Source organism: Gopherus flavomarginatus, chromosome 5, assembly GCF_025201925.1.
Source record: "Gopherus flavomarginatus isolate rGopFla2 chromosome 5, rGopFla2.mat.asm, whole genome shotgun sequence".
Taxonomy (NCBI): domain Eukaryota; kingdom Metazoa; phylum Chordata; order Testudines; family Testudinidae; genus Gopherus; species Gopherus flavomarginatus.
In genome coordinates, this window is record NC_066621.1 from 46,825,685 (window position 1) to 46,846,762 (window position 21,078).

Consider the following 21,078-nt stretch of genomic DNA (forward strand, 5'->3'; position numbering starts at 1 on the left):
CAAGACCCATACTAAGAAATAACAAAAAAAAGCAGATATGTTCAGACAATGCGAGAGCCTTTTCTTTAGAGTGACACTGACACTGTTTTTTTTGACATTTTTACAATATTAAAAGTACACTTGCTATTTGTTAGGCATAGGGACAAATTTAAGTCTCTACTGATGGAAACTTGACACACATAATAAAGGTTGCTGCTTGGATGCGAGAGCTGAGATGCCTACTATGCATACTTCTCAACCTGCCAAGACCCAAACACAGAACAATACTCTGCATAACAACGTGTGGCAGATTCAAAAAGGGACAAAAATTATTCAGGCAGGAAACTTCAAATGCCATGGGATATATATATCTTTAGCAACACTCTTTCCACAACCGCAGTTTCTTGATTATTTATGTCTGATGTAAATACACTTTCAAGAATAAAATGAGGGGGATGCCAAATTTGTGTGGCACATGTTTAACTTTGGGACTAAATGAGGGACAGCTGAGACATGCTCCAATAGCTGGGCACATAACAATGACTTAAGTTTTCATTTCTTTCTCTGTGCCTGTACTTCAGCTTTGTTTGCATTTAACTAATTTCAAAATGAATGGGAATGTTAAACACGACAGTAGTTTTGGTGCGAAGAACATACCATATAGGCATTTGAGAAGCAAATTCAAGAGACATGTTGCTGTTTTCAAAACATTTTCCAATAGTTCTTCAATTATGAAAACTGTAACTTTGAGACTATCAGCCCCTCCAGGGGCGAGGGGACCAGAGTGTTTGTCAGGAGACAGAAGCTGATTAAAAGTGACATCAGCTCTCTGTGCTCTGGTATGTGTGAGGGAGAGGAGGGGATAAATGGCACTAACTTTTGTAACAATGTTCACCCTAACATATTTTAGTAATGCAATGATATAGCAACCGCATTTCTAAATAAATCAAATATATTTCACCATCTGAAATCACTACAATGTTTTCTCAGTCCAGGATTTCTTCCAAAATTTAAAAAAGCCTGAGCCAAACAGTATCCGCAGCTTCCTTTGTGCAGTTACCTTTACCCCTTTTTCATCCTGTTACCCCTTTCATTGCTCCACTCAGCAGAAGCTAGTGTCCTTGCACTTTTATTCAGTGACCAAAGAACAGAAAGACTCCTCCCAAAGCTAACATGCTCTCTGGACATGTTTTGTAAGACAGCCTGACATTCTTTCCACCCCAGTGTAGACACTCACTACAGTGACAGAAGGGGTTCTTCCATCACTGTAGTAGTAAATGCACCTCCTTGAGAGGAGGCACCTAGGTAGACGGAAGAATTCTTCTGTCAGCCTAGCACTGTCTACAGCCCTGAGTTTAAATTGGTCGCATTGTATGAAAACTGTATTTTTTAAAAATAGTGTCAGCGTCAGTCGTTCACTATGTGTCACTAAAATTTCTAAGGCTATCACTTGGTAGTCCACCATGAACATCAGGGTGAGGGATTCCTTCTCAAAATCACTTACTTACTTTGCTATTAGAAATCAGGTCACTATCAAACAGCCAATGTTCTTTTTTCATCAGACAGTGCAAGCAGACATTATGCATCACCTATCCAGCCACTTCTTGTTAGGGCATGAAATGCCTACTCCCTGCTTTGCAATAAAAATGGCTCCAATATGGGGACTATTTAGATCAGACAGAAAAAGGGCACACAAGAGGGAATCATGAAATATAGGGAAGATGCCTCTTCTAGTCCCATAATGTGAGAACAAAGAGGCACTCAAAAATATTAGGTAGTACAGTTAACATATACATATTTTTTACAATGATTAACCTGGAAAACTTCCTCGTATAGGTGCATACAAAGTTTAGTAGATAGTCACAAGAGGCAAAAGAAATAGATAAGCAGTGTCAAGGTCTTTTCCCCACTTTGAACTTTAGCGTCCAAAAAGTGGGGACCTCCATGATCACTTTTAAGCTTAATTACTAGCTTAAATTTAGTACGCTGCCACCAGCCAAAATATGGCTCACTTCCTGTTCCCCCAAAACCTTTCCTGGAAAACCCAAGACCCAAACCCCTTGGGTCTTAAAACAAGGAGAAACAAACCATCCCCCCTCCTTCCCCCCCCCCGACTTTCCCCTCCCTGGGTTGCCTTGGGAAGCTATACAGATCCAAACTCCTTGGATCTTAAAACAAAGAGGAATTAACCATTCCCTTCCTCCTTTCCCCCCACCAATCCCTGGTGAGTTTAGACTCAATCCCTTGGATTCCAAAACAAAGAAAAATCAATCAGGTTCTTAAAAAGAAAGCTTTTAATTAAAGAAAGAAAAAGTAAAAAATTATCTCTGTAAAATCAGGATGGTAAATGCTTACAGGGTATTCAGATTCATATAGACTAGAGGGACTTCCCCCCCCCAAGTCTGAGATTCAAAGCTATAGCAAACAGAGGTAAAAATCCTTCCAGCAAAATACACATTTACAAGTTAAGGAAACAAACAAGACTAATCTGCCTTTCCTGGCTAGTACTTACTATTTTGAAACATGAGAGACTGATTTAGAAAGATTGGAGAAAACCTGGGTGTACGTCTGGTCCCTCTTAGCCCCAAGAGCGAACGAACAAAAAAAAAAAAACAGCACAAACAAAAACTTCCCTCCACCAAGATTTGAAAGTACCTTGTCCCCCCACTGGTCCTCTGGTCAGGTGTCAGCCAGGTTCACGGAGCTTCTTAACCCTTTACAGGTAAAGGAGACATTAACCCTTAACCATCTGTTTATGACAAGCAGCTACAACTGAAAGTGTTACGATGGATAGTTACCTTTTTAATACTTTGAGCTCATCTAGCATCTTCAATCCAAGGGTCACCAAACACATTGCCAATTAGGAATCAAGCCTCAGCACTCCCGTGAGATAGCAACGTGGTTGTAAGTCCCTTGTTTCAGAGGGGGGACTGAGATGTTAAGTTTGCACAAAATCAGGTAGGAAGCCCAAGGCACAGCTTGAAATAGAACCCAGTTTACTACCAAAATCCAATCAAAAACTATTTTTAATTAAGTTATGTTTCACTTTGTGCTTTCAAAACCACAAGTTATTGCCATCACACTTCTAGTTCAAGCTGCCATTGGGGAAAAAAATAGTACTTGGGACTCTAATTCTGGGTGAAATCAGCCTTGGTGAAATAACAAGTCTTCTCTACTGGCCCCTAAATGTTTCAGTTAAGAAAAATAAAAGCAGAAAAGATTGGCAGTCTTGAGAGCAACTTTCAGTTTCCTGCTCTTAGAGAACTAGGTTTCTCTCAACTGCTTTTAAAATGGGGGTGGCGGGGAGAGATGAAGGGAGAGGCAGGAATATGGACTATCAAAGCTGGGAACATTCTAGAGAGAGATGGGAGGCAGCGTAGGCTGGTGTAGTATTTCTCAAACTTGTTTGATCGCACTCTCCTTCTTTGTGTCTGTAGTAGTTTATGCCCCCTCCTCCTACCACACAAGTATACATACACACCGATAAAAAAAACCACCCCTCAATATGCAGCTCTTACTTAAATATTAAAAACAGTAAGGCTTCGATTCAAACAGAGCCAATGATCCATAGTAATAAGAGCAAAAGCAAAACAGCGATTGTGCTTGATGCTTACAGTTAAATGTGCACGCAGTGTCGTAGCAAACAGATTACTATACAGATGGCAGCAACTTTGTATGATGCAAGGTTAACAGAAACCCATCAATATGAACAGTGCCATCTAGAGTCAAATGCACAGCGCCATCTGAGGAGCTACAATGTCTGGAGGAATCAGCTTTGCTAGTTATTCATTGCTGTGGGCAAAATGTGCGCAGTAAGTCTTTTTCCCCCCTAAAACTGCTCATGTGCTGTCCCCGCCCCCAGGGCCTGCCTCCCAGTTTGAGAACCTCTGGTCTAGTGGACAGGGCTTTGTTTTGTCTATTTAGACTGTAAGTTCTTTGAGGCAGAGCCTATCTCTTGCTCTGTGTGAGTACATCACCCACCACAATGGGGCCCCAATCTCTGTCCCGGTCTATTCTAGAGTTAGGTAGAAGCAAAACAGCTTACGCTGATCTATGTAAGCATCTACAGTAAAATTTCACTCCCACAGACATAACTGGCCCGTTACACTGACTTAACTCCACCTCCATGAGAGGCGTCGAGTCAATGGCGATGTAGTTAGGTTGACGAAGCGTGAGCGTAGATACTGTGTTGCTTACATCGACTGTTGCTGGCTTTCAGAAGCTGTCCCATACTGCCCCACCTCTGCATGCTACTGAAATAGATGTTCCACATCATTTCACTGGATGGTCCACCAAAAACTGCAGCTGAGACATATGTTCTGGCAGCAGAGAAGAAACTAAAAGAAAATCCTTGACAGAAGCTGACAGGGATGAAGATTTAATGAACATTTCCATCATAAGTGCAAATCTAAAAGCAGGGCTTCAGTTTACAACACAGACAGAAAGCCTGGAAACCCCCATAGCAAATTATTTAAACTCACACACCAGTTCTGAGAGGAAGTAGAGCTAATAAACATTTCCCCTCAGAAAAGGAAACAAGGCTGGTCTGCCAGATGACTATGATTACAGCATCTCATGCTCCCTTTAAGAAAAAATGAAACCAGGAGAAACTTCATGAGTCCTGCTCCCTAGAGAATACTGCAGAAAAGGGTGGTCTCAATTTCAGTCATGGAAAAAAAACCAACCCATGAATGCATCCCTTCTGGCAACAGCTTTCACATGGTTAGGACTAAGGTGGAGGGAAAACCCTTCTTCGTGGGCTGATGGTCCCTTTCATTTTTTAAATGGATGGAAAGGAACCAATAACATGCTCAATATGAAATGCAAAGAGAATGAGTCATTGATCTACTAAGAAACTATGTGCAGGATGAAATCTATTTGGTCCAAGTAAATTCATTTCTAGATTTTTACTTCTGTAATAAAATTAATTCCAAGAACAGACAATCGCACTGTACTTGCCAGAGGTCAATATTTCTGACAATCCAAACAATACAAATTCATAATACACGCTGCACAAGACAGTACTGCAAATGACTTTTTAGAGGGTCCTTTAAAACAACCTTTGAGCAGATTTTTTAAAGAAGTGTATTAACCTGAATACACAATGAGAAAAGCGCACATTATGTCAATGGTATCGTCAAGGTGAGCTGCTTCAGACTAAATTGTTCAAGTTGCACTCATGCAGGATTTATCTAAGCATTTTTCTTTATATCTCAAATCTGTCACACTTTCAAATATCCATTTAGAGAGTCTGGAGCCAACTTTGTGACTCATTGGACAGAGGTATAGAATAGACTTCAAACTGCAATTCAATGCAGCATTAATTGTGGAGTTTGATATTTGAACCACAGGCACCAGCTGATAAATGAATGGACCTAAATTGAGAGTATTCCAGAACTGTTTTGCTATGGAGCTGAATTATCAGATTCCCAACTAAGGGCTGACATCATATAGCCCTGGAGTGGGATCTCTTCCCTTTAGCACAAGGAGAAGTGTTGGTACTATACATATATATGCTCTTTTTAGGATGTTTTCCCATGTAAAATTTAGAAACCTCTTTTTTCAAGGGCAGGGGGGAGAAAATCTGCAAGAAAAGTTTCACTACCAGAAACATAAGTGAGACTATTTCAGGATCATGTTTAAGGAGTGACACATGTAAATGCTTTCTTGTTCACAAGCTTTATCCACTCTGCATGTACATTGGTACCGCCTCTTCATGATCACAGAATCAACAGAAGTGCTGATGGCCCTCTTCATCAGCAAGACATCCCATTCACAGACAAGAAAATCTTCAGTCTCTCTGGCTCTTCATCTATTCCAGCTACAAGGAGGCCGGCTCCTTCATTTCCTGCTGAATGAAACACATCCAACAGCATGACATGGCTAGCTAGCCCACAGGTGGAAAGGAACTTCTGATATTCACCTAACCCCATCCAGATTTTTGTTATTTGCAGTCTTTCGTATTGGCAGATCCAAGAAATAAACAAATTAAACCACCAACCTATTAACAAATATCTGAAATCTGTTTGTTCCTACTATACACAATATATGGAGCTGCCCAAATACTAAGTTATCAAAGCTCAAAGTATGACAGATCTTGCAATCCCATGCAGTATTTTGGGGGGAAATGTAGTAAATTTACAAATGGTTTATTCATGATTGTGTTCTTCTCCATGGTGGAGGGTTACTGCAGCTCCTGCAGAAACTTAAAACCAGTGGGTGGTGATTAAGATGAGTCACTGAGACTAAACAACTTTAGAAAGGTACTGCCCCCATGGTGGTTTGCATATACTGGCTCATGATGAGTTTTCCAGAGATTAAGAGCTTATCTACACTACCAAGTTTTGTTGACAAAACTTGACGACACCAAAAAGTCGCCAAAGGGTGTTCACACTTGCTCCCTCTGTCAACAGATCTTGTCCACACTGGGGGCACCATCATCGACAGGGTGAGCAATGCACCGTGGGTATGTATCCCACAGTGCAGTGTTGTGGGAAGGAAGAGCTGATAGCTGCGCATTTTGGGATTCTCTCCGAATTCTCCCACAGCCCCCTCAGCTGCCGAGAGCAGCATCATGAGCAGCTCTGGGAGCTCTCCATGCCATGCTGCTGTGTTCCTAGTGCCGGGCAGAACAGGAGCATTCCAATTATTTGCATTTTGTTCCTCAAGCGGAGCAGCCCATTCCTAGTGCCGGGCAGAACAGGAGCATTCCAATTATTTGCATTTTGTTCCTCAAGCGGAGCAGCCCATAGATACTTCCTGGAGCACTGAAAGGGGAGGGGCGCCTGCCTGCAAGGCAGCAGAGATCAAAACACTGAGCAGAGCAATCAGGGCAGGCATTGTGGGATACTGGCGGAAGCCAGTTCTGTCGACAAAAATAATCAGCAGTGTCTACACTGACTCTTTGTCGACAAAAAAGGGAGGGGAAAAGATAAAAGTCTCTCATAGGAATGGAAGTTTTTTGTCGCCAAAACCGGGCGTTTTCACAACAGAAGTCCCATTGTAGTGTGTGCACTCTTGCTCTTTTGTCACCAAAAGGCAGTTTTTGGTGACAAAACTTAGTAGTATAGACAAGGCCTAAGAGACAAGGTTTTGGTATAAAAGGATGAGCTTGAACTAACACAGGGCTTCTTTCTGATTCAGCAAATGGACAGAAGCTTATCTCCAAGGAGGACCCCCAACCCTTGTGAAAGGATTGGAATGATTTTGGCCTACAAGGGTCCAATAAAATTGATGGGTGACTCCTGGTATGTTTAAATCCGTGCATTGCTTTTATTATGCTTTTACTGCAATGCTTATTCCTTAATAATAAAGGTGCTTGCTTAGCAAGAACTGTGTGGTAATTTTTAACTGTTGTCAATAACTGTTCACAGCCCTAAGTGAGAAAGCAAAGCACAGGTGCTGGCCTTTAGACATATTGGCTAGCTGGTGATATCAGAGTGTCAGGAAGGAGAGCTATGCAGCTTTAAAACCCCCTGCTCAGAAGGCTGCGGGACAAGAGTCCCTGCCCAGACACAAGTGGCAGCTGGAAACATGATACCCAACTGGGAATCCTTGGAGCGGACCATGGATGGGGGGAATACAGGTGACATTCCCCTGAAACTATGACACTAAGAATTTACACACAAAAAATTTCTCCTAATGAAAAGACTGAGTGAACCCAAATTCCATATTTCCCTTTATCAGTCTGCGTGTGTAGCTGTGCATTTCAAACCCAATAATTGTAAGTCAAAAATGCTGTTAGTAAAAGGAAATTAAGACACAAGAGACAAAACATGTAGTTAAACTGCCATTTAAAAAGACTCTTATTTCTGCTGTTATATCAGAAAAATTGTTGTCTTTGTGGCACTATTCAGAGTTATTCCTGAAATATAAATATTTCTGGTCAAAGAATCCATCCCCATGGTCCTTTACCCATATTTCCTCACCTGCCATTGCAGAGATTAATAAGGTTCTGGACTGCTATAACAGTGGAATTCTCATTCTGTCCTGTAACAAGGTGCCTGTCCAGAACTATGTGTACGGCATCTGGCTTGCTGGCTGAATCAGAGAAAAATATTCAAATACTGATGTCAATGGACACTGCTTCATAATTTCTATTTCACACATCCAACGAGACTGCAGTACAGAAGTTAATGTTTTCAAATAGACATAGTGTTTGGTGACTAATTGATATGCTGAGCTGTCTACAAGATAGAGATAAACCTGATCCTCCAATCAAAAGCTTCCTGAGGATTTCAACAGGAATTGCCTGCATGGAATGATAGACAGATTGGCCCTTTATTTGTACCAGTCCTCTATCAAGTTCCCTGGGTATTTCATGAGGCTAACCTGGGAAACAAATTTTGAAGTGCATTTCTTTAGCTTCCATTCACCCATGCAATGCATTATAAATACCTCTCATGGAAGAAACCAAGGTTAGCAATCACTGCCTTACAAAGAGCTGCAATGATACAGATTTTCTGTCCAGTGAAAATACTAGCAAATACCAGTATATCAGGATAACATGTTGGTATTTCACCATCCACTTTGATCTTTTGTCCTTGATGAAACTTTTTTACATACTATTATGAAATTCCATTAAACTGTCATTCTTTTTCTGTATTCCACCTCCTTCCTGACAACTGATGATGATAATCCAAATGCGTGGGTGGGTATAAATGGCTTAGTTCTGAACATACTCCTCCTGCTGCTCAATCCACTCAGTAAAGCTTCAGCCAAATCTGTATGACATCACAAGTAGTCACCATGGAAGTGACTGTGACATCAGATGCCGGAATATCATTACTGAACTAATCAGGAAAAGGCAGCTAATTAGAAAGGAGAAAGCTGCTATTTAAACACACAAAAGGCTTGATTGGCAGAGTAACAGAAAAACATTTTTAACTTTCCAGGTCTTTTAGCATGTGTTGCATTTTATTTTAACAGAGTGTAACAGAGCACATTCTGTAATGGCCCTTCTCACATGTGTGGCAAAGGTATAAAACAGGAGTGAGCAAACTTTTTGGCCTGAGGGCCACACCTGGGTGGGGAAATTGCATGCGGGGCCATGAATGTAGGGCTGGGGCAGGGGTTTGGGGTGCGGGGTGCAGGAGGGGGTGCGGTGTGCAGGAGGGGGCTCAGGAGAAGGGGTTAGGGTGCAGGAGGGGTGCGGGGTGTATGAGGGGGTTCAGGGCAAGGGGTTGGGGTGCTGGAATGATGTGGGGTGTTGCAGGGGGCTCAGGGTAGGGGGTTGAGGTGCAGAAGAGGTGCGGCAGGAGGCTCAGGGCAGGGAGAGCGGGGGTGTGGGCTCCGGCCCAGCGCCACTTACCTTGAGTGGCTCTGGGATGGCTCTGCACACTGCCCTAGCCTGGGGGTACCTCCCCCAAAGCTCCCATTGGCTGTGGTTCCCCGTTCCTGGCCAATGGGAGCTGCAGGGGGCAGTGCCTGCAGGCAAGGGCAGCGCACAGAGCCCTCTGCCCCCTGCTCTCTCAGGGGCTACAGGGACGTGGTGCCGGCTACTTCAGTAGCGGTGCCAGGGTGGAGGCAAGGAGCCCGCTTTAGCCCCGTTGTGCCACAGGGATGGCAATCCCACGGGCCGGATCCAGCACCCCAACGAGCCGGATCCAGTCTGTGGGCTGTAGTTTGCCAACCCCGATATAAAAGCTCTTTCACCCACCAACAATCATTCATAAGACATGAAGGGCTAACAATCAGAAAGTGACATACCACTAAAAGTCGCTCCAGAATCTTTCACAAAGTCCTCCACAATAATGGACAAACTGGCAAAACTGGGCTGCCTTATCAGCTCATACACAGAGGGCTGAAAAGAAACAGGAGAATAAGATAAATCTGCTTAGCTTTTACATAAGACAGATCCGATCAAAACCAGTAAGGAAAATATTCGGTCACAATCTATTCTTCTACTCACTTCCTTCTTCCAAAAAATTTTAAATAAAAACATGCAACTGAAGTTATTTTTGGAGTAGTTAAAAAATAAAACCCAAACCCCAATATCCAATATCCTACAGATATCTAAATTAGGGAGCAAACACTCATGGGAGTCAATCTCAGTCTGCATAAAAAGGTTAAGCACACAAGTACCTCACAGTGGCACCAACAGTATATGACTAAGAATCTGAAGCTTCTGTCTATTTTTGGATTTGGTGTTGGCACTATCTGAGAACGTCACACTTAATTTGAATAGCAAAGCAATGTCCCCAGAGGATGTCATGGGTTTTTCTGCTCTTTTCCCTTCTCTGATTCTGCAGTCTCTGCAAATCTTAAATAATGAGAGGTGAAAACAGTCGGCCAGTGTCAGGGAAGGAGTAGAAGAACATCATGCCCAGAAACCAGGAGAGAAGCTTCTGAGAAAACAATAGTTGACTGAGAACTGCATTATACCAATGCACCCTCAAGCTCTGTAATTATAAATATAATTCCACTTAAGTAAACTTTCAATTGATTACTTTCAAGTTGTTTTGCAATAATGGTAATAGAAAGCTATCTCTGATAAAAGTTTGTTACTTGACCTCTATCAGCATTAAATCCAGTATAATCACCTACATGAAGAGATAAGCAAAGCTTTGTACCCACAAAACATGATAAATTGGGATAGAATTACAGACTATGTTGTTTTGTAAAAAGCTAGAAAGCTTGGGGCCATTTTATAGCTACAGTGAAATACTCCATGAGTATGTTTAGCTGGAATTCTGTAATTCTGGATGTTAAAAGGCATTTGACTCCACCTCATGATTTGTAACACCCCAAGACATGGTGCTATTCCAGCCTGACACATTGTACATTACATCTGCTTGCTTACTCACACAGGTGTTAGTTTTCCTATCATGTTGTATCTTAATGGAATCCACATGGGGATATTTTTGAACCCTAGCACTTTATAAAGTTAAAATAAACACACCACACAAACAAGAAGGTAACCCACGATGGGCAGGCAGGTATATCAACAATTCTCAAATCATGACATTGGGCGTCACAGAACCAATCCAAGACCTTAATGCAAATATGAGAAAAATTACCTTTCAAATAAAACACAGCCTGACCTTCAGTTCTTTATGGTCTAGAAGGTGTTCACACTCAACCATTCATGCACACAAAATCATCACACGTAAGACGTACTTTTTCTTAAACAAAAGATTATTGGACAAGCCCTTTACCCTGTCCCATGAGCAATCTGCCTTCTGTCAGCTACTGCTGTGGCACTTTTACCTGCAGTGCTGGTGAAAGGGAGGTAGAAAGATAGCTCTCCACTTTGCTGCTTTTGGGGTCAGCCCATTCAACCATGACATAAAGGAACTTCCCACTTCTGCATTCACACAACAGCATGACACTGACAACTAATTTAACAGCAGAAAATATATGCCTGGATCCAGTAAACAACATGCAGGAGATTAACCCCCCTGAAATGTTGCCTAATCGTGATCTCTAAACTGCAGAGCCCAGTTACTTGGATTCCGTGTAGAACACAGTGTTTGTGTCTGATTGCACATTTCAATGTACAACTGCATCATCGTTTTAAACAAATCTGCATCTTTAATGACAATAACTAGGCCACAATGCACATATTACATTAAAAGTATCAGCGTATACTGTGGTATCAAATATATATGCACCAGGAGTCCGCGTTACAGCTTCTGAGGAAACCATAAATTTTAATTTCCTGACTCTGTGTGTAAATTTTCAACTACAAAAGTTAATAACAACAGGTATATCTCCATATATTATATTATCTCATAGAACTGGAAGGGACCCTGACAAGTCAATGAGTCCAGCCCCCTGCCTTCACTAGCAGGACCAAGTACTGATTTTTCCCGAGATCCCTAAGTAGCCCCTTCAAGGACTGAACTCACAACACTGGGTTTAGCAGGCCAATGCTCAAACCATTGAGCTATATCTCTCCCCTTTAAGTTGCATTAAAAATGTTTATACTCATTTATCAATAAAATGCATAATAGAGCCTGCACAGATAGGTGACAGTCTGTGGGTGATCTGAGACATTACAGCCTAGCAGCACAACAGGATAAGCAAGAGATCAATAATGGCAGCCTGAATTTGAATTTATTTTACTCTGTACAAATAGCTTTTTCTGAGTTAGATTCCTTTAACATGCAAAAATCATTCATAGAAATAAAATTCTGAGACTGACAGCACTCACCAGAGCAAGGCTGAATTGCAGCAGAGCCCTCATGTGCAGTCTTGGGCCCCTACACAGCTCACCATCCTGCCCTACAGCACCCCTTGCCAATGACAGTCCAACAACTTGTTATTCAAGAGCTGCAGAACATGTCAGACTGATTATTTTTGATTTGGCCCAAAGTCTCTTAAGACTGAGGATGACACCAAAATCCCTGGCACTACCACACTAAATTACACTGCCCCATGCACAGTGAAATCCTCACTTTGGGAGAAGTTTGCTTCACAGTACCTACCCCTGTCAGGCTGTATCCCTGAAATACCCACGATTTATCCTCATTTGTGGCACAGCATAAAGCAGCAACTCCATGTCCCACAGCACAAATAGGCTCTAAATAACAAAGAGAATTAAGAAATTCATTTAATTATAAATATCCTGAAAGTTAGAACAGCCAAAATAATATCCTTTAAGGTACTGTATATTACCTTTCTGAAAACAATGTTATGAGGCATTGTTTGCATTCTCTTTGGCTTTACTGTTTTCTCTGTGTACCAATGTACGACATTAGGGACCAATCCTTCAGAGTTACATATGTGCTTAACAGAGGTAGTTCCAACAGGGCTATTCACACTTAAATGCTTAAATTAAAGCACGTGTGATTCTTTGCAGAATGAGGAACTTATTGAAGAGGATTCTGGAATACTGTGCAACTGGCTATGAACTAAAAGTTCCATCTAACTCACAGGGAGCATCACTCCAGTTCTGGGCATTGGTAAGGCAGAGGAATTCTCTTCTCACTCTCAAAAGCATTCAAAACACTTTATTTTTATCTCTTTTCACAAGGAACGTTTTGCTATTTTTTAAGTGAAGGGACACACTGATCTAGAACAGTTTCCCAGTTCTGATGCTGCTGCACTCTTTCAACTGTGTAAGTAATTTGAAGTTTGCTGGTCCCATCACCACTTCTTCCATTACAATGCCTACAAGTGATCACTGCAAGATAAATGGACTTTTGCATGGACCAACAATGAAGTAATGAATTACATACAGACTCTGGATTTTATTAAAGATGCCCAATAGGGTTTACCTACTGTTCTCATTGCTGAAGTGCTGCAATATCCTAGCTAGGTATCCACTGTTTGCAAGGTCAGTCAAAGCCCCTGGACAGTTAGGAATCAACAGGGCATGGTATCTAGCACCTAGTCAGGAAGAGAGAATAATACAAGTTTGGACCATATTAACAGGCAAAAATATCTGAGCATGATTTGTTTCCAACATTTATTTGACAAAACAAAAACAACTCCATAAAAAAGTCAGTCACACAGCACAATATATAAAAACATATACCAAAGAAATTAAATAAAAATAAAATACCTATGTGTCTCACTATAAAGTCCAGAGCTCGGGAAGGAGAAAGAGATATTCTTAACAAGCCAAAGATTTACCATTCTTCCATCTGCTATAGCAGAAGCCCTTTAATTGACCCCATAGTTACCAGTATGCCTAGGTTAGTGTACCCTTTCTTCAGGAGCAAATGTATGTCGCCAAAATATTGGCTTTTTATTAGTCTAACGTTTTCACTGCTTGCCCATGACATGCTAAGAAAAAAATTAAGATGCAAAAAAACCCAAAAACAAACAAAAGAAAAAACCCAAACCACACCTCTGTTTAAGAGTGAGAATTTTTTAGCACAACTTTGATTCAATCGTGGGAAAGACATCTCAAGCCTAGTGCTTATTCCCAATCTACATTAGGGAGTAGAGGTCCGCTGCAATACCTAGACAGGCCCCATATCTTGGCTGAAATGCATGGCAAAATCCATGATGAGAAAGATAAATTCAAGCTCCTGGTCCTCATTTCCAACAAGGCTCTGCCCCATCTCACTTCTTGCCTACATCAGTTCCTCAGTCTGACTTTACAGCCCCCTCATGCTTCTTCCACAGTGTATAAGCTTCTCTCCTTATTGATCCTTTTGACTTCTTTGCCCACTCCTGACTTTAAATCTTCTTTCATGAACAACCCTATCATTTAGCATATCATAAACCTTCTCCCACTCTTCCTTAATAAATTTTCTTAAGACCAGTTCATCTAGCTACAACACACTCAGTAATTTTCCTGTATTCTATTGCACTGCATCCACGTGCCTTTAATTGTAAGTGCTTGGGGGGAAGGTACTCTGTTAGGCATATTCTGCCTGAACAGTGCTGAGTACACATGTTAATAAAAACAGAAGAAAAGACATTTTATAGTTTCATCTCTTCCTGTAGTTTTTGTCTCAGTGATTACTTATGCAGTCCGTTTGCAACAGATGATGCAGCTTCTCCAGACCATTTTAAGAAGGAATAGCTGGAGCAATTAGAGCGGGAAGACAATAGTGATGCCCATTCTGCAAGTTGACAGACTATCTCCAAAAACACAGGTCCCATCACATTTTTTGCTCCTTTCTTCCCACAGGTTTAGCACTCAGAAGCATTTGTTTTCACAATATAAAGGGGAGACATGAAAGGCTAACCTCAAAGATACTCACCATCAATTGACTCCAACTTGGCAGGATTTGCATAAGATTTCATTCGGAAGTCCTGTATCCAACGCATGTTGCTCTCATTCACATCAACAAAGTCAATTAACTTCCCCTAGTTGAATCATTGTTCAAAGATAGTAGTTAATATCACTACACAGTTTTTTGTTTAGTTTGTTTCTAAATGTGTGGAGTTTCTTTTTTACGGGGACTTTAGTGCTCATTGGAACCAAAAGTTCTCTCTTTGCCCACAGAGAAGGCCTTTCCCTCTCCAAGATGACTTTACCCTGAAATCAAGAAGCCATATCTAAGAGGAGCTCTATACTACAAACTTTTGTAGGAACAGAGGTGTCTGTTAGGAGTGCTATGCCAGCAAAAGCCTCTAACAGACATGTTTTCGCCAGTATCTCATATTTTGCTCAGGGGGTCTGAAATAAGCTATACTGGCAAAAGCTAGTATACCACTATAGGTATACTGGCAAAGTATTATTAGTGTAGACCTGGCCTCTGTTTGAGAAGAGGATATTTCATCTTCCAGGGCCCAATTAATCCCTGGCCTTTTAGACGCAGAAATCAGAGTACTGATTAGCGCCAAACTATGATGCAGATTTGTGTGACCTGTTAGAAATGAACTTGTTTCAGTAATAAAATGGTAATGATTTTCTGTCACTTCTGTCCTGGACTGGATTTTAACTGGTGATCCAGAGACAAAGGCCTCTCCCAGTAGTATGGCTGTATATTTGTCAATTTGACAAATTATGTGAGTATTTCCATTAAGAGTCTTTTTCACTCTGTTCTGCCTATTACAGAGCTAAAGCTCTTCCATGAATTTCTACACAATTGGCTCTTTTCAATTTTTTGTAGTTAGTCATGTTTTTATGTTTTTAAAACTATCAGTGACAGTTATTGTATTGGAAAATGATGTTTAAACTACAAGTGTTGCATTTGTTTGTTGTGAGGAACACAACAAGCAACCAGACTTAACTATTACTAATTTCTCAAGAGTGATGTCAGAAGTTTGAATTCCATCCTGTTAGAAATAGAGAAAACATCAAGCATTTGTCAGATGGCAATTTTTAATCCGTTAGCCCACAATGAATTTGAACTACTGACCCAGAAGTGAGCAGATTTACTTCCTATTATCAGTCTCCTGACACATGTAGTTATCCAATTCAATGTATTTTACAATAAACTCATTTAGAAATTTCTGAAAAACTTGTTAATCAAAATAAAAGTGATATGAACAACTAAATTTTTAAATAAGCCCAAAGGATATTACATAAGGCTCAACGGTCCACTCCAGATTTTGCCTGATGAGAACAGGTAAACATAGCACAGAGATCGAGCAATGCTGGGGAAAGTGTCCCTTTATTTAATGAGTTCCATGTTGTTAGTTGGATCAGCACATTTTATTTCAGTTTACTTGTTTGTATATGAGGCAATAACACAAAAATCTCAGTGCCAAATGAAAGCGAGTCATTTTCTTATTAACTTTGCGGGAAGGCAATTTCAGTTTGGACTGTGGGAAACAACTTTTCATTATGTGCAACTGAACAGAAGTGTTACACCGGTACTTTTTGCCAGACTAAATGTAAAAGTTACTTAGCTGTCCTTTTATGATCCATTTGATACTTTGCAATCAATTACACATGTTTGTTTTTCCAATAATTCATACACTCGAGCTAGGGAAATATTAGACTGAATATCAGAACTTAAGGCCTTGATCCTGTGCAAGCACACACAATGTTTTTATTAAAGGTTTTAACATCTTAAATGAAAATGAAGAATCTTTAATGAAGACGTCCTTTAACTTCAATGACTAACGTGGTCAAAGTGTTAGCAAAAAACACAAAGGGTCAGACTTTCTGTAGGAATTCCAATCCCTCTGCGCCATCTAGAAAACAGCCAGATCTGACAGCTGAGAATTCCTCTGGTGTACAGGAACTCTCAGCTGGTGCAAAGATGGCATACCCGCCTCCTATGCTAAACACACACACACTCCTGTCGCCCCAGTATAGGGACAGAGGCAGAGGAGCATGGCCAGAGCTGGTTATCGTATGGCTATATCCAAATGGGGAGTAAACCCTGTGGACTGTTGCCAGTGATGCAAGTTAGAGCTGCCCTCAGTTGCTCTAAGTTATGCCAGGACAGGAACAGATCAACCCTGAGAATCACGGAGATGCAACAGGCTTCCTGAGGGCTTCCCCTGGCTGTACCAAGCAGAAACTATGTGCAGCAGAGATTCTAGGTCAAACAGTTTTAAAAGTCTGAAAAAACCCTTCCCATTTCTATTGCTCAATTTTTACTATCTTGATTCTTATGATGTCATCATTTTCCTAGTTCTCTAGTCATAATCTTCCACAGCCAGAAAGACTAAAACATCTTGTATACAAAACAAGCAACAAAAGATTTTGTTGCGGTTTTTTGAGGGGATGAGAGGGGGAGAAGGAAGTTGATTTTTCAAACCTTCTTTATACAACATAAAGAAGAAAAAGAGAGCACAATTTCTATGTTTTTTTCCCTTTGTAGATCCCCTTTACAATTCTTGCAGTATTTCAGGAAGCATCCTTTAGAACAGGGGTGGGCAAACTTTTTGGCTTGAGGGCCACTTCTGGTATGGAAATTGTATGGTGGGCCATGAATGCTCACAAAATTGGGGGCTGGGGTGTGGAAGGGGGTGAGGGCTCCAGCTGGTGATGTGGGCTCTGGGGTGGGGCTGGGGGTACAGGACGTTGCTCCGGGCTGGGACCGAGGGGTTCGAGGACAGGAAGGGGATCAGGGCTGGGGCCGGGGGTCGGAGTGCGGGAGGAAGTCTGGGATGCAGGCTCCAGGCAGCGCTTACTTCAAGCAGCTCCCAGAAGCAGCAGCATGACCCCCCTCCAGTGCCCACAGTTCCCAGACAATGGGAGCTGCAGGGACAGTGCTTGGGGTGAGGGCAGCATGCAGAGCCCCCTGGCTGCCCCTACATGTAGGAGCCATGGGGGGACATTCCATTGCTTCCAGTTGTGCAGAGAGGGGCAAGCCCCCGACCCCACTCCCTGGCTGGAGTGCCAGAGCGGGGCAAGCTCTGGACTCTGCTCCCAAGCAGGAGCTCGAGGGCTGGACTAAAATGTCTGGAGGGCTGGATATGTCCCCTGGGCCGTAGTTTGCCCACCCCTGCTTTAGAATGTAAAAAACAAAAGGACTTTATAATTATTAATTAATTAATGTAACAGCATAGACCCCAATCCTACAAACACTTATGCATGAGTTTATCTCTATGCATATGAGTGTTCTCACTGAAGTTAAGCATGTATGTAAGAGTTTAAAGGTCAAGGGCCTTCATCTGTAAAGATGACCAGAATTCTCTCAACAAAGGGCTACCATACTTTTTCATTATTACTAGTTTATACATTAATGGAGGATTGGTTGTTTTCAGACCATCATAGTTTGTACTGGTGTCAATTGCTGTTCTCTCACACTTACCCCTGGAGTGGCAACTTGTAGATTAAAAGCAGCGCTAGCCAGTGTAAAAGAATGAAGAAAGGATTGGGCAGACACACCTGGAAAATAGAGTTGGACAACTTAAGGAAAGAATCATCATATCTTAAACCCAGCTACACTGTACAGTACATAGTTCACCAAGTAGCCTCTGTTAAATGAGCCTTCAGGTCACTAAAAGACGCCTCTGGCCTAGGGGCATTTTTAATAACACAAGGAGAAATATTCACAAAAATAATGTATCATACTCACACTCTACACTTGATGTTAGTATTTTAATAAAGGCATTAGAAAATGTAATGCGTTGAAAAACAGGAACAATACAAGCAGAGTCAGTGTTAATGAAATTCGAGAGAGCAACAAAATCTAAAGCCCCAGACCAATGAAAAATTAATTAAGAACGTTAAGAATGGCCATACTGGGTTAGACCAAAGGTCCATTCAGTCCAGTATCTTGTCTGCCAACAGTGGCCAAGGCCAGGTGCCCCAGAGGGAGAGAACGTAACAGGTAACGATCAAGTGATCTCTCTCCTGACATCCCTCTCCACCCTCTGACAAACAGAGGCTAGGGACACCATTCCTTACCCACCCTGGCTAATAGCCATTAATTGACTTAACCTCTACGAATTTATCTAGTTCTCTTTTAAACCCTGATATAGTCCAAGCCTTCACAACCTCCTCAGGCAAGGAGTTCCACAGGTCGACTGTGCACTGTGTGAAGAATGTCCTTTTTATTTGTTTTAAACTTGCTGCCATTAATTTCATTTGGTGGCCCCTAGTTCTTGTATTATGGGAATAAGTATATAACTTTTCCTTATCCACTTTCTCCACATCACTCATGATTTTATATACCTCTATCATATCCCCCCTTAGTCTCCTCTTTTCCAAGCTGAAAAGTCCTAGCCTCTTTAATCTCTCCTCATATGGGACCCATTACAAACCCCTAATCATTTTAGTTGCCCTTCTCTGAACTTTTTCTAGTGCCAGTATATCTCTTTTGAGATGAGGGGACCACATCTCTACGCAGTATTCAAGATGTGGGCGTACCATCGATTTATATAAGGGCAATAATATATTCTCCATCCCCTTTTTAATGATTCCTAACATCCTGTTTGCTTCTTTGACTGCCTCTGCACACTGCATGGACATCTTCAGAGAACTATCCACGATGACTCCAAGATCTTTTTTCTGATTCATTGCAGCTAAATTAGCCCCCATCATATTGTATGTATAGTTGGGGTTATTTTTTCCAATGTGCATTGAAAAAGGCTCCAAAAAAGGCACTGACTGTGCCATCTTCAGATATTTCTAAAAGAATGACCCCTGGCATCTGACGTAGCAGGATAAAGAACTATGGGAAAGGATCATGCCTGGACACGTTAATTATAGAAATCTTAAGTTCTGCTCAAAGCACGTTCTAGCCATTACGGTATTTTTACAGCCTGCAACAGCACAGTAGCTGAGCCTTTCACAAACATTAATGAACTCATTCTCATCACACTACTGGAAGGCAGGGAAGTATTATTATCCTTGGTTTACAGACAGGGAACTGAGGCATAGAAAGATTAAGTGACTTGCCTATGGACACACAGGAAGTCTGACAAAGCTGCCTATTGAACCCATCTCATGATTGCTCAGCACCTGAACCACCAGACCAACCTTCCTCTGAAGGCTCTTAGTGTTTGTTCCTGACTTTCTTCTGCTGGAAGCGATTAATAAATCTCTCTCCAATCAGGCTGTGTGTGCAAGCTCAGTTTGCCAGCCAGGTCTACCACCCAGCATCTCCATTTCCTCCCCCTAATGAACACCCGGGGGCTGGCACAGACCCTCAGCTGCCCCAGAGCCGAGGGCAGCGGGCTCACCCCGGGCCAGTACTACCTGGTCCGTCGCTGCCAGCGGTGCGGAGGCGGTTTCCGGGCTGGGAAGCAGGAGGCAGAGCAGGGCCCTGGCACAGGGAGCGGGGCGGCCCCTGCTGCCACCGCGCTGGGGCGGGTGTGGACGAGGCGGCCGGACACCGGCGCCAGGCCGGCCAGGGCAGGCTCCCGCCGCAGGGGCGGCCCAGCTCTCGGTCCCCTTCCCGGGCCGTGACTCACCCGCGGAGGCCGCGCTGGCGACGATGAGGCAGGCGGGCTTCCCGGGCCGCTCCGACATGGCGCTGGCGGGGCCCGGCGGCGGCTGCCTCCGCATATGGACGGGCCGGGGCGACGGCCCCAGAGGATGGTCCCGGGCCCGGCCGGCCGCACCGCGCAGGCGCCGCGACGGCGCCGGTTAGAGCGGGGGGCGGGGCCTCTACCGGCCCCGCTCGGCTGTTTCCCATCACACCCGCGGAGCGCCCGGGCTCACGGGGCAGAGGGATGGGGCCGAGAGGGGGTGTCATTGGCCGGGGGGAGGGGACAAGAAAGGGGTTGTGGTGCCCACGGGTGCAGGGACAATCATTGGCGGGGTTGTGTGGGGCTGGGGGCCGTACAAAGGCGGGACACCTCCCTACCCCCGCCCCCCCGTTAGCATTGTTAAGGTTGCAAAGTGAAGCACTCAAAGTTAGGCTATGCCCAGAATGAACACTGCTGGTTGCAGGGGTCCTGCAGCTGACAGCCTCCTTCACTACACAACCTGATTCAGCCCCAGAGCAGGGGCATCCTGTGCACTGAGTGGTTGGGGTCCTGGGGGGAAATAAAAACCCTGTGATCATGTAATTAATGAGGACAGTAGCCTAAGGCAAACACATGAGGGGTCAAAATTAATGCTGCATAAGGGTAATCTTAATTCTGTCATTTTCCAACTTCAAGGGCTTGAGTTTGTAAGTTTAATGTTCTTTTTAGGTGGGGCTGTTCTTGTTTTGTTTTCTTTGTTGTGTAATTTCCTAGCTTTTAAAAAAGCAAACTGAAAAAACAGTAGCTCCATCATGTAGAAACACTGAATTACATGCTCCCCTGGCTCCTTGTCCCAGTCTCCCCCCCACCTGCCCTTCT

The 21,078-nt window shown here is 42.8% G+C and overlaps 1 protein-coding gene across 2 annotated transcripts; it reads right to left on the reverse strand.

Moving 5' to 3' along the window:
* Positions 1–351: 351 nt before the first annotated feature.
* GATD1 (glutamine amidotransferase class 1 domain containing 1) lies at positions 352–20,351 on the reverse strand. 2 transcript variants are annotated; one of them, XM_050952967.1, is made up of 8 exons: positions 20,203–20,351; positions 18,096–18,172; positions 14,640–14,745; positions 13,204–13,311; positions 12,408–12,502; positions 9,688–9,781; positions 7,908–8,019; positions 352–5,827 (listed from the first exon to the last, which is right to left on the reverse strand). In XM_050952967.1, the coding sequence occupies exons 1-8, from the start codon at positions 20,294–20,296 to the stop codon at positions 5,821–5,823; spliced, it is 693 nt and encodes a 230-aa protein (XP_050808924.1). In that variant the 5' UTR covers positions 20,297–20,351; the 3' UTR covers positions 352–5,820. The 2 variants fall into 2 exon arrangements, with proteins under 2 accessions (XP_050808924.1, XP_050808923.1); XM_050952966.1 differs by having other exon boundaries at positions 352–5,830.
* Positions 20,352–21,078: the final 727 nt, after the last annotated feature.